Source organism: Musca domestica, unplaced genomic scaffold (genome assembly GCF_030504385.1).
Source record: "Musca domestica strain aabys unplaced genomic scaffold, Musca_domestica.polishedcontigs.V.1.1 16, whole genome shotgun sequence".
Lineage (NCBI taxonomy): Eukaryota > Metazoa > Arthropoda > Insecta > Diptera > Muscidae > Musca > Musca domestica.
The window spans coordinates 1,156,389-1,167,122 of record NW_026712219.1 but is presented as its reverse complement, the minus strand read 5'-3'; the positions used below and the strand labels follow the sequence as shown (position 1 = coordinate 1,167,122).

The 10,734-nt window shown below is 35.3% G+C and overlaps 1 protein-coding gene across 2 annotated transcripts in view; it reads left to right on the top strand.

Annotated features, from left to right (window-relative positions):
• The first annotated feature begins 8,001 nt into the window (after positions 1-8,001).
• Positions 8,002-10,734, top strand: part of LOC131801359 (rap guanine nucleotide exchange factor 4-like) — a 304,101-nt gene continuing 301,368 nt past the window's right edge. For both annotated transcript variants that reach the window (XM_059119932.1, XM_059119931.1), the window contains exon 1: positions 8,002-9,295. In XM_059119932.1, coding sequence (XP_058975915.1) covers positions 9,261-9,295 — 35 coding nt within the window. In that variant the 5' untranslated portion in view covers positions 8,002-9,260. The remainder of the gene's footprint in view (positions 9,296-10,734) is intronic.

Sequence of the window (10,734 nt, the reverse complement as noted above, 5' to 3'; positions counted from 1 at the left end):
AAATTCGAAACTTGAAGTAAACGGCTAAAATCATCAAAATATCGTATATAGGAAGGTACCGATATATTGGAGCTGTGCGAACACCTGGACCAGCATAGACAATTTTCTGTCACAAGATGCGGCATCCATTACGAACTGTAAATACGACATCTCAAACAATTTCAGTGGGTTTTGTACCTAAACTCGTCAATATGCCGAATATAGGGAGGTACTGATATATGGGGCCTATACGAAGACCTGGACCTGCATAGACAATTTTCCGTCACAGATTGTAGTTCCCATTACGAACTTCAAATACCAAATTTGAAACGATTCCGGTGAATAATGTCGCTAAAATCATCAAAATACCGAATATAGGAAGGTACCGTTATATAGGAGCTATACAAAGTCGTGGACCTGCGCAGATAATTTTCTGTCTTAGGCTGTAGTATCCATTACGAACTTCAAATACCAAATTTTAAAGAATTTTAGATAGCGTGATTACAACAGACAGATAGACAGACGAACATCGCTAAATTGGCATAGAGTTGTATGCTGATCAAGAATATATATACTTTGTTGGGTCTGACATGAGCATTTCGGGGAGTTACAAACGGAATGACAAAGTTAATATACCCTTCATAGTGTGGTGGAGGGTATAAAAGAATCCGAAAACTACCACTCAAATGAAAACCGTTATATGGGGATTATACAAAGACATGGCCCTGCAAACGAAATTTTTTGTCATAGGCTGTACTGTCCATTACGTACTTCAAATACCGTGAATAATGTCGCATAACTCATGAAAATACGTAGTATCGGGAAGTACCGTCATATGAAGGCTATACAAAGACGTGGACCTGCATACGATTTTTTTTTGCCATAAGTTGTAGTACCCATTAAGAAACAAAATTTGAAACGATTCCGGTGAATAAAGTTGCTGAAATTGTCAAAATTCCGACTATCGGGGCTATACGAAGACTTGGACCTGCATAAAATTTTTTTGTCATAAGCTGTAGTAGTCATTACGAACTTCAAATACGATTTGAAAAATTTCCGGTAAATAATGTCGGTAAAATTATTAAAATACCGAATAAAGGGAGGTACCGTTATATGAGGGCTATACGAAAACGTGGACCGACATTGTCCATTTACGAACTTAACCTGCCTAATGGTAAACTATGCATGTATGCAAAATTTTAGCCTTCTGTCTCAATTCGTTCGAAAGATAGCGTGATTACAATAGACGGACAGGCAGATGGACATCGTTAGATCTAATTTTATGCGAAATCATAAATTCCATATTCATTTGAGAAAAATATTTAGAAATAGCAAGTTATAAAGAATCGAAAGTGGGTGAGGTACCAGAAGGGGTTCGCAGGTATACAGGGTGAGATGAACAATTGCAAACAATTTCAGACTGTTGTCATTTATAATGGACGCGTCCGATAGTTGTTAAAATTATTCCAGTGACATCTCATTATTTTGTTTACAAGTGTACAAAAGCATTTTGGTGAGAGTTTTTTCCAGAAAAAAGTTGAAGATGATAGAGGTCCGATCTGTTGATGGATATATTGCGAATGCCAAGTCTGATTGGAATCGGATGTTAATTTCGTGCTTTATGAGCATTCAAAATGTTGACCCTTAGTAGGGGAGGTACCAGAAGGAATGGATCGATATATTCCATCTTAACGCCAGACCTTGGCGTGAAGACAATCGGACTTTTGCATCACATTTTATAATAACTACAATTATTTAGAATTTTGAGACTTTGTGGAAAAGGTACGTGATGGTGTGGACCGATATTGTCCATTTTCGCACCTGACCTAGCACTGATGCATATATTGGGATTTGTAATGTTGGAGCAAAATCGGATTATCCTTTCTATATTTGTGCAGTAAAATATTCTCTTTGAAAATGCTGACATTTTGTGGGGGAGGTACTAGATAAAGTGAACCGATATTGCCCATCTCCGAAGTCGATTTAAGTTTGACAAAAATATTACGATGTACCAAGTTTGGATCAAATCGGATACTCCCTTCGAGAGTTATCGCACGCATCAACCAGCCAGACAGACAGACGGACGGACATCGCTAGATCGACTAAAAATGTCCTAAAACAGATTTGATCCAAAGAAACCTATTGTCTAAAATCGTTTTAGCAGAGGTATTTCTATGCTGTAAACGGTAGATGGCACCAAACATCTTTGTTGTGGAGTGTACAGGGTGAGATAAAAATCTGCAACGCTACAATTTTTACATTTTTTTAATTTTATTGAATTAAAGCGAAAAATGTCGGAAATAGCATCAAATTCTAGAATATGTTAAGATTAGTTCGAATTGGTCACCTTTGACACGAATTATGAGCTTCAAACGGCTAATGAAAACGTTACACGCTGCCCGAATGTTGCTCTGCGGTATTTTGGCCCATTCGCGGCGAAGCGCTTGCTTGAGGTGATCGACACATTGGTATTTTTTTGTGTCAATCTTGCTTTCCAAAATACTCCAGAAACAATAGTCCAACAGATTGGTATCCGGAGATTTTTCCATTGGTCAGTGTGCGCTGGAAATGAAGCGTGGAACCTCATTTTGTAATCATTCTTGGTGGACGCGTGCTGAGTGCGATGGTGCTGAGTCGTGTTGGAATGTCCAAGGTTTGCGGCCAAATGTTTGCGTGCCTAAGGCTTTAATACACCCTTCAGAATATTTTCGCGACAATATTCGGCATTTATTCACCACTTTCGGCCAAGCGATGCAACTCCTATAGCTCTTTTGAGTCTATTTTCTGTCTGTTGCGGTGGAAGTTCTTGCACTTTTTGGTATTTTAATGGCTTTACCCCAGCTCATTTTTTAATATTTGCCGAATGGAATATTGCGATATGTTCAGCTCACAAACCATTTTCGGACACTGCGATACGGATTTCGATCAAGTTGCTTCTTTACTTTTCGAACCATTTCTGATGCTGATGTTGCTGTTTTCTTCCGTCCACTTCCTTGACGTCGGGTTACGCTCCCAGTATTTCGGTAACGAACGGCGGTACGAGACACAAAATATTTATTCACATTTAAATGCTAAAGTGTTCTAACGATAGCCACTTGTGGTTTTCCAGTCAAATATAAAGAAATCACACTGCCACGCTTGAATTCCATCACGAATAACTTTTTTCTGGAGAATTCTCACCAAAATGCTTTTGTTCGCTTGTAAATAATATAATTAGCTGTCACTGGATTAATTTTAGCAGCTGTCGAACGAGTGGCTTAGAAATGAGAGCAGTCTGAAGTTGGTTGCAGTTTTTTTGATCTCACCCTGCACTTTCCTATGTCGGAAACCAATATTTCTAGGTGTTCCATATTTTTTTTGCCCAATCAAACTTATAATACCCGCAAGACATAGGGTTGTAGGATATAGAAACTATAAAAAACACTAAAATTACCAAAACTTTTGTCCGATATACTTTAAATACTTTTAAAAGAATATTTATTTGTATATCAATTTATTCAAATCATAATTTTCCCTTAGGCAACAAAAGAGAAAAAACATATCCGCATCGCAATGGCCTGGATATGACCGCAGTTAAATTACGTTTGTGTTTAAATGTCAGAAACATTTCCAAATGTGTGTGCGTATGGAAACAATAAAACTCAACAAGTTTTTAATTTTCCAAATCATTGGCTGCAAATAATAATTCAAATTATTATTCAATTGCAAAAGAAAACAAGTATCGCAATTTTTGGGCACCCTACACCATCAGAAAATAATTCGACATAATTTAATATGTTTTGTTTTAAATATGTTTTGTTTGCAAGAATTTTTCGCTGTTAGCCTCGTTTTGGTTGCGTCTGCTAAAAGTATTACACCTTATTCTCTTAATAAAAACAGTAGTACTTAGCGGTAAGCTCTTTTGTCTGTCTGCCTTTATCCTCGATTTGAATTTAACCTTCAAAATGCTCTTAATTTACATCTGCTTGTGGATTTTCTTCGACTTAACACTTCATTGATTTGTTCATTTTACACGACAATTACTTTTGTTCGTTCGTTGAAAATGGCTACATATTTGCGCTTATGGTTTTTGGCAATTTTTAACTTTTATAATCTCTAAAGTAAATCATTAAAAGTTTCGAAACATGTTTTAATCATTTTAAACAAAAATTAGCAAAAAATACAAAATATTTTGGATTTTTAGTAATGTACTTGTATGTGAGTGTGTGTGCGTCGGTTTTATGTGGGGATTTATATTGAGTGTTTGAGAATGGAGAATTTAAAAAAAAGTTTAGTTATTTACAATACGGTGGTTTTAAAAGAATAGTACGAATAATACCTTTGCTTTGTTTGTTTTATGATTTAATCAAATCTTCCACATAGGAAACTGTGTCAATACTTCATAAGTGTTAGGTTAGTTAATTATTCGTATCAATTGTATTATATATTTATATTTAAATTTTTACCGATTATCTATAATTTCAAGAAGGTTCGTCCTTGGGCCAAACAAATGATATGTGCTAAATTTCATCTGGATCGGGTAATAAATGCGAACTGTACTTTGTTCACAAAAATACGTGGACAGACGGACGGACGGACATGCATAAATCGACTCAGAATGTGATTCTATGCAGATATCAAAAGGAACTATGGGTCTCGTTTCCTTTTGCCCGTTACAAACAAATGCACAAAGACATAATACCCTGACCTTGTGGTGTAGGGTATAAAAAATATTAATAAGTAGTTCAAAAGTCGAGCGAGGCCAACTATACAGGGTGAGATGAAAAAACGGCAACCAACTTCAGACTGCTGCAATTTCTAAGTCACTCGTCCGACAGTTGTTAAAATTATGGCAGTAAGAGCTCATTATATTGTTTACAAGCGTACAAAAGCATTTTGGTGAGAATTTTCGAGAAAAAAAGTAATTCGTGATGGAATTCAAGCCTGCGAGTGTGATTTCTTTATATTTGGCTGGAATACCACAAGTGGTTATCGATAGGGCATTCCAGCATTTAATTGTCAATAAATATTTAGTATCTCGTAGCATCCCTCTTAACCGTGATACTGGTATCGTGGCCCGACGTCAAGGAAATGGACGGAATAAAACAGCAGCATCAGCAGAAATGGTTCGAAAAGTAAAGAAGCGACTTGACCGAAATCCGCGTCGCAGTGGGCGAAAAATGGCTCATTAGCTGAACATATCGCAATATTTCATTCGGCAAATATTGAAAAATGAGCTCGGTGCGCAGTTATTGAAACTCCAAAAAGTGAAAAAACTTACATCGACAACAACAGAAAGAAAATAGACTCAAAAGACCTAAAAAGTTGCTTCGCTTGTTTGAAAGTGGTGAACTGCCGAATTTGGTTTTCTCCGATGAGAAAACATTCGTCTATGCAAGTCCAGGTCTTTGTATAGGCCCCATCTACCATTACCTCCCTATATTTGGTATTTACACGAGTTTAGGTACAATACTCACCGAAATTGTTTGATATGTCGTATTTAAAATTCGTAATGGATGCTACAGCCTATGACAGAAAATTGACTATGCTGGTCCAGGTCTTCGCACAGCTCCGAATTAACGGTACTTCTTTATATACGACTAGCTGGCCCGATCCGCGTTGCCGGCCTGTAGTTTTAGTCTTTAATGGAAATTTTGCATAGCATAATATTTCACAAATCTAGCTCATAAAGGTGAACAAATTTTAATATAAATATTGATTCGACTAAATAGAAATAAATAACTATGGAAGGAGGGCAAAATAATTTCTGAATAGTCAAAGTTAATTACGTTTTTACACCCTTTACCATAGCACCTCAAATTGTGCATTAGAGTCCCCAAAAAGTCTATGTTCTTGTTCATAGTAAAATTCAATGACGATTAAACAATACCCGCGTTGTTGTCCGCCAATCGGTAAACATAACTATAGATCGGCGGGCCTGGGGACTATATATACCAAAATATTTACGTATGTTGACATTTTTCTGTAAGATGGTTATATACTCACAAAGTAGCCTAAATACAGCAAATAATGGCCAAATCAGTTAAAAAACGTGGCCAAGACCACGGTCACAGCTGAAATCAGGGATACATTTATATGAGTTTTACACCAAAACGTGGGCCAACCAATATTCTCTTGGGGGTTATAAATTCAATAGAAAACAAAATTTTCTTTTCTGACCACCAATTAGATGTGAAAGTGGACTTGGGGATACTCCAATGTGGGGACTTTAGTTAAATAAATTCCTATGTGGCAATTATCTGTATGATGGTTCCCTACCCCAGAGTAGCATAAATACAATTTTTAGCCAAATCAATTAATGAATGTGGTCAAGACCAAAATAGGCCCTACTCTGAAAATTTCAAACTTTATGCGAAGAGGTTCTCTACCTCCTTAGAAACAAAGATGTCAAATAATGGCCAAAATATAAAAAAAGTGACCAAGACACCAAAAATAGCTTAAATCATACGATGGTTATATAAATATGAAATAGGGTTGTACCCTTATCCGTGAGTTATTATCGATATCATGACCTGCAAAAGCGATTTAAGGTATCTTGAATGTTTGGGAAGATTTTCTGAAAGGATAGAAATCCTTTTCTTACTAAGAGTCCCATTCGCTCTACTATTTTCCACCCTTTATATTTGGTATTTTGCTGATTGTTAAAAATTGACAAAAGAAGAATAACACATTGAAAAATCTTCAACTTGTTCGCTAATTTTTTACAGCAAATGCTTAAAGATCCTCATATAGTTTGTCAATAGAATGTACTTCTATTTTAAAATTCGATTCCATTAAATAATTTCGACATCTATTCCGTTTCGCCACCACTTAATTCGGTACTACACTTCCATGTAACTCGCCATCAATTTCATTTCTCAAAAAATCAAGTCAATTAAATAAATTGGTATTAATATTTGAATTCAAAAATAAAATATAAAAAACACTACAAATGTACATTAGAAAAAAGTAAGTCAAAATGGAAAAAAATCATGCAAAATAAAACATTACTATTGTACATTTGAAAAGTCAAAATGAAAATGTTAATATATCACATTTTTACGCGATTTTTTTGGATATTATCCTTTTCAGAAAGGAGACAATTCCGAATTTGTATGAATCGTTAAAATCAGTCCAGCGGTTCTTAATTTATAAGCGTAGTAACTAACACAACTTTCTTTTTTATATATAGATAGATATAGACTAAAAAGTACTGACAACGACAGTTCCTCAGCCCCAAATAAATACTTAGAGGGGGATAGAAAGTCAACAGTAGCTCTTGCAATAATTTTCATACCGATATCTCCTCTATATTGGCAAATACAAGGATTTTAGATAAATCAAAATTGTGGGCGCAAAAGTGGGCGTGGTCTATACTTTTTTCTTTTAAAACCTAACTCGGGGTATGACGAAAGTTTTTACAAAAAATTATGCAAATCGGTCCAGCCGTTTTCAGCTGATTCCGTTACCAACAAACAACAATTGATTTTTATATATATAGATATTTTGATGATTTTTATTCACCATTTATTTCATGTTCCGAATTTGGAATTTGGTAATAACTTATGACAAACAATGCCTTTGTTTTTCCTTGTCGTATAGACCCAAACATAACGGCTATATTCGGTAATTTTAAAATTTTAACAGAATTTATTGAGGATTTTATTTTCAAATTCGTTCCAAATGGTGAAGTCTCTTCAAAGTTCGACCCGGACGAACTTCCTGCTTTTTAACTTGTTTACTTTATATTTTTTTACACTAGTGAATATCACAATTATAAGGATTTTGAGACAACAGATCTCAAAATTTAATTGGTTTGATGGATTGTTCTATCGGGATGAAATTTACTTCGAGTTTATTTGATGTTATTAAAATTATATCTCCAGATTGTAATAATTTTGACCCCCAAAAAATATCCTAGTTTCGTAACCACTGTCATAATTATCAAAAAAAAAAAAAAAAAAAAAAACTTTACAAAAAACAACAATAACTATAACTTCTGGTTGTTGTACATTTTTACGTTTTTATTTTTAGGTTTCCTGTGTTCCACTTCAGCTAAGGCTACCCGCCCAACAACAACAACAACGACGACGACCACGACGACTATGATGACGATGGTGATGTTGATGACGATAAGCCTGATGATGTTACATGAAATGTGAACGGGATGTTGATGTTGGCAAACAGATGTACGCCTGTGAGAGTATATTAACATAAACACACACACAAATACACACACAGGGTTCTACAGAATACCCCTCAACACACACACAAACATTCTACAGGACACTTTACCTATAGACACACTTGCCAGTAGACAATAACAACAAAATATCTACACATAAAACATTAAAAACAACAACAAAAACAAAACTAAAAATCAACGGCTGCAACGGAAATTTAAAAGTTTTGAATCCAAAGAAAACAAAGCAACAATTTTGAAAAGCAAAAAAAAAAAAAAAAAAAAAAAAAAAAAAAAAAAAAAAAAACAACGACGACGACAAAAAATATGTTCATTGTCAGAATGAAAAATTTGTTCGGATTTGTGTTGAAGTGAAGTTAAATTAGTGCCAGAAAAAACGGGGCGACTTAGCTCTTCTTTAAAAGCATTCGTGCAAATCGAGGAAAACGGGACTTAAGCAAATCGTTGCCTAACCGAACTTGGCCTGCCACCCCTGCTTGAGCAATTTCCGTTACTGTTTTTTTTTTCTGTTTCTTGGTATCTGCTAATGACCTAAAGTGTAAGTGACAGCTGTGCCAAAATACCAAAACCATTTAAAGATTTGAAGAATTAAAGCAGCAGCATTTTTCCTCTGCTAATAGGTGAAAAAAAGCTTAGCAGTGTTTCAAAGCAAATTCTCAAGATACCACAAAGTTAAGCTAAAAATAAGAAAAAGAATTACAGAGAAGGTGTAAAACGTGCCCGCGGCAAGAGTAAAAAAAAAGAAATAAACCATACAAGTTATTATCCTTTGTGCTCCACAGAAAGGAGGGAAAATCGAAACACCACTCACCCCCCCTTCCAGCAAATTCCTTTCTTTGTTTTGCGTTGTTTCATTTTTGGCAATTCTCATTAAATTTTACGTCATTTGCCAACGAAGGTGAGAGAAACAAACCAAACCTACGAAAATCAATAAAAGTGTCCGATTCCAGGGAAAGAAACGATTCATTGTCTGTTGTCGCTTTTGCTACGTGTTAATGCTTTGTGATTTGCTCTCGAGCCTTTAGACCGGGAGCAATACCAAGAAAACTTTGGAAAAATTCTTTCGTGTTGGTGCAAGGATCGAAACGAAAACGTCAACATGGCTATGGAATGGATAACGGCTATGGACAAGAGGTAAGTGCGAAACAAAGAAAATATCTTTATTTCACGGGTGGCTGTGTAACCTAATCTTGGGTTAGAATCTCATGTTTTATGCGAAAATTCGACAAACAAGCGTCTTATTAAATAAGCGGCCAAATTCATTTCATTAACACGTGACATTGAATTCTTTTCTAAAAAAAACTTGTCATGGCATTAAAGAGAGGGATTATGGTGAACACGAAGGTAAATGGGCCTTTTAAATGTAATCGTACGTTCATGCGTATACGCGACATTTTATGAAATTTAAGGATGCATAACGTATACGTATACGATTTATGCATGTCCGTCCGTCTGTCCTTCCGTCTGTCCGTCCGTCTGTCCATGTATTTTTGTAAACAAAGTACAGTTCGCATTTACTGCCCTATCCAGATGAAATCATTTGTTTGGCCCAAATCATTTGTTTGGCCCAAGGACGAACCCTATTGAAATTAGAGATAATCGGTCAAAATTAAGATATAGCTCCCATATATATCTTCGTCCGATTTGCCTTTTATTGTGCACCAAACGTGTAATATCAGTACGAATAGTATGGAATTTTGCACGTACGATCAGATTGGACCTGATAATAAATATGCTAAATTTGATGGAAATCGGTTCAGATATAGCTATAGCTCCCATATATATTGTTCATCCGATTTGTTATTTTTGTCCTCCGCAGGCGTAATATGCACTCTGTAACAACAATATTTGGGAAAATATATCAAATACAGCTCAAAAATTCATTTGTCAAATTTTATCGAGATCGGTTAAGATTTGGATATAGCTTCCATATATAACTTCGTCCGATTTACCTTTGATTGTGCACCAAACGTCTAATATTTGTCCAAATTGGATGAAATTTGGCACTTACGACTGAATTGAGTCTAGAAGCTAGTATGTCAAATTTGGTGAAGATCGGTTCAGATATAGCTATAGCTTCCATATATATTGTTCATCCGATTTGTTGTATTTGTTACCCACAACCGTAATATGCACTCCGTAACAACGATATTCAGGGAAATATATTAAATACAGCTCAGAAATATCTTTGCCAAATTTTATCGAGATCGGTTCCGATTTGGACATAACTCCCATATATATTTTTATCCGATTTTAAATTAATTGTGCACAAAATGGGTAATACAAGTCCGAATTTGAAAGATACGAATGCTTCGGCATATTTAGTCATTTGAACTTTAAATTATAATCAGAGCGTGTATGATTGAATTCTCCCATAAAAAATTTTTAATTGTTATGTGCAGCTCTACTAAATTAGCAAAGTGGTGGTGGGTATCATAAAGTCGGCTCCGCCCGACTTTAAGGCTTTCTTTACTGTTTTTTTTTGAAATTTAAACACTGATGTATACAGAAGGCTTACAAAACGTATTCTATATGTATAAGAGGCCAGATTATAGATCTGTATACATTAGATC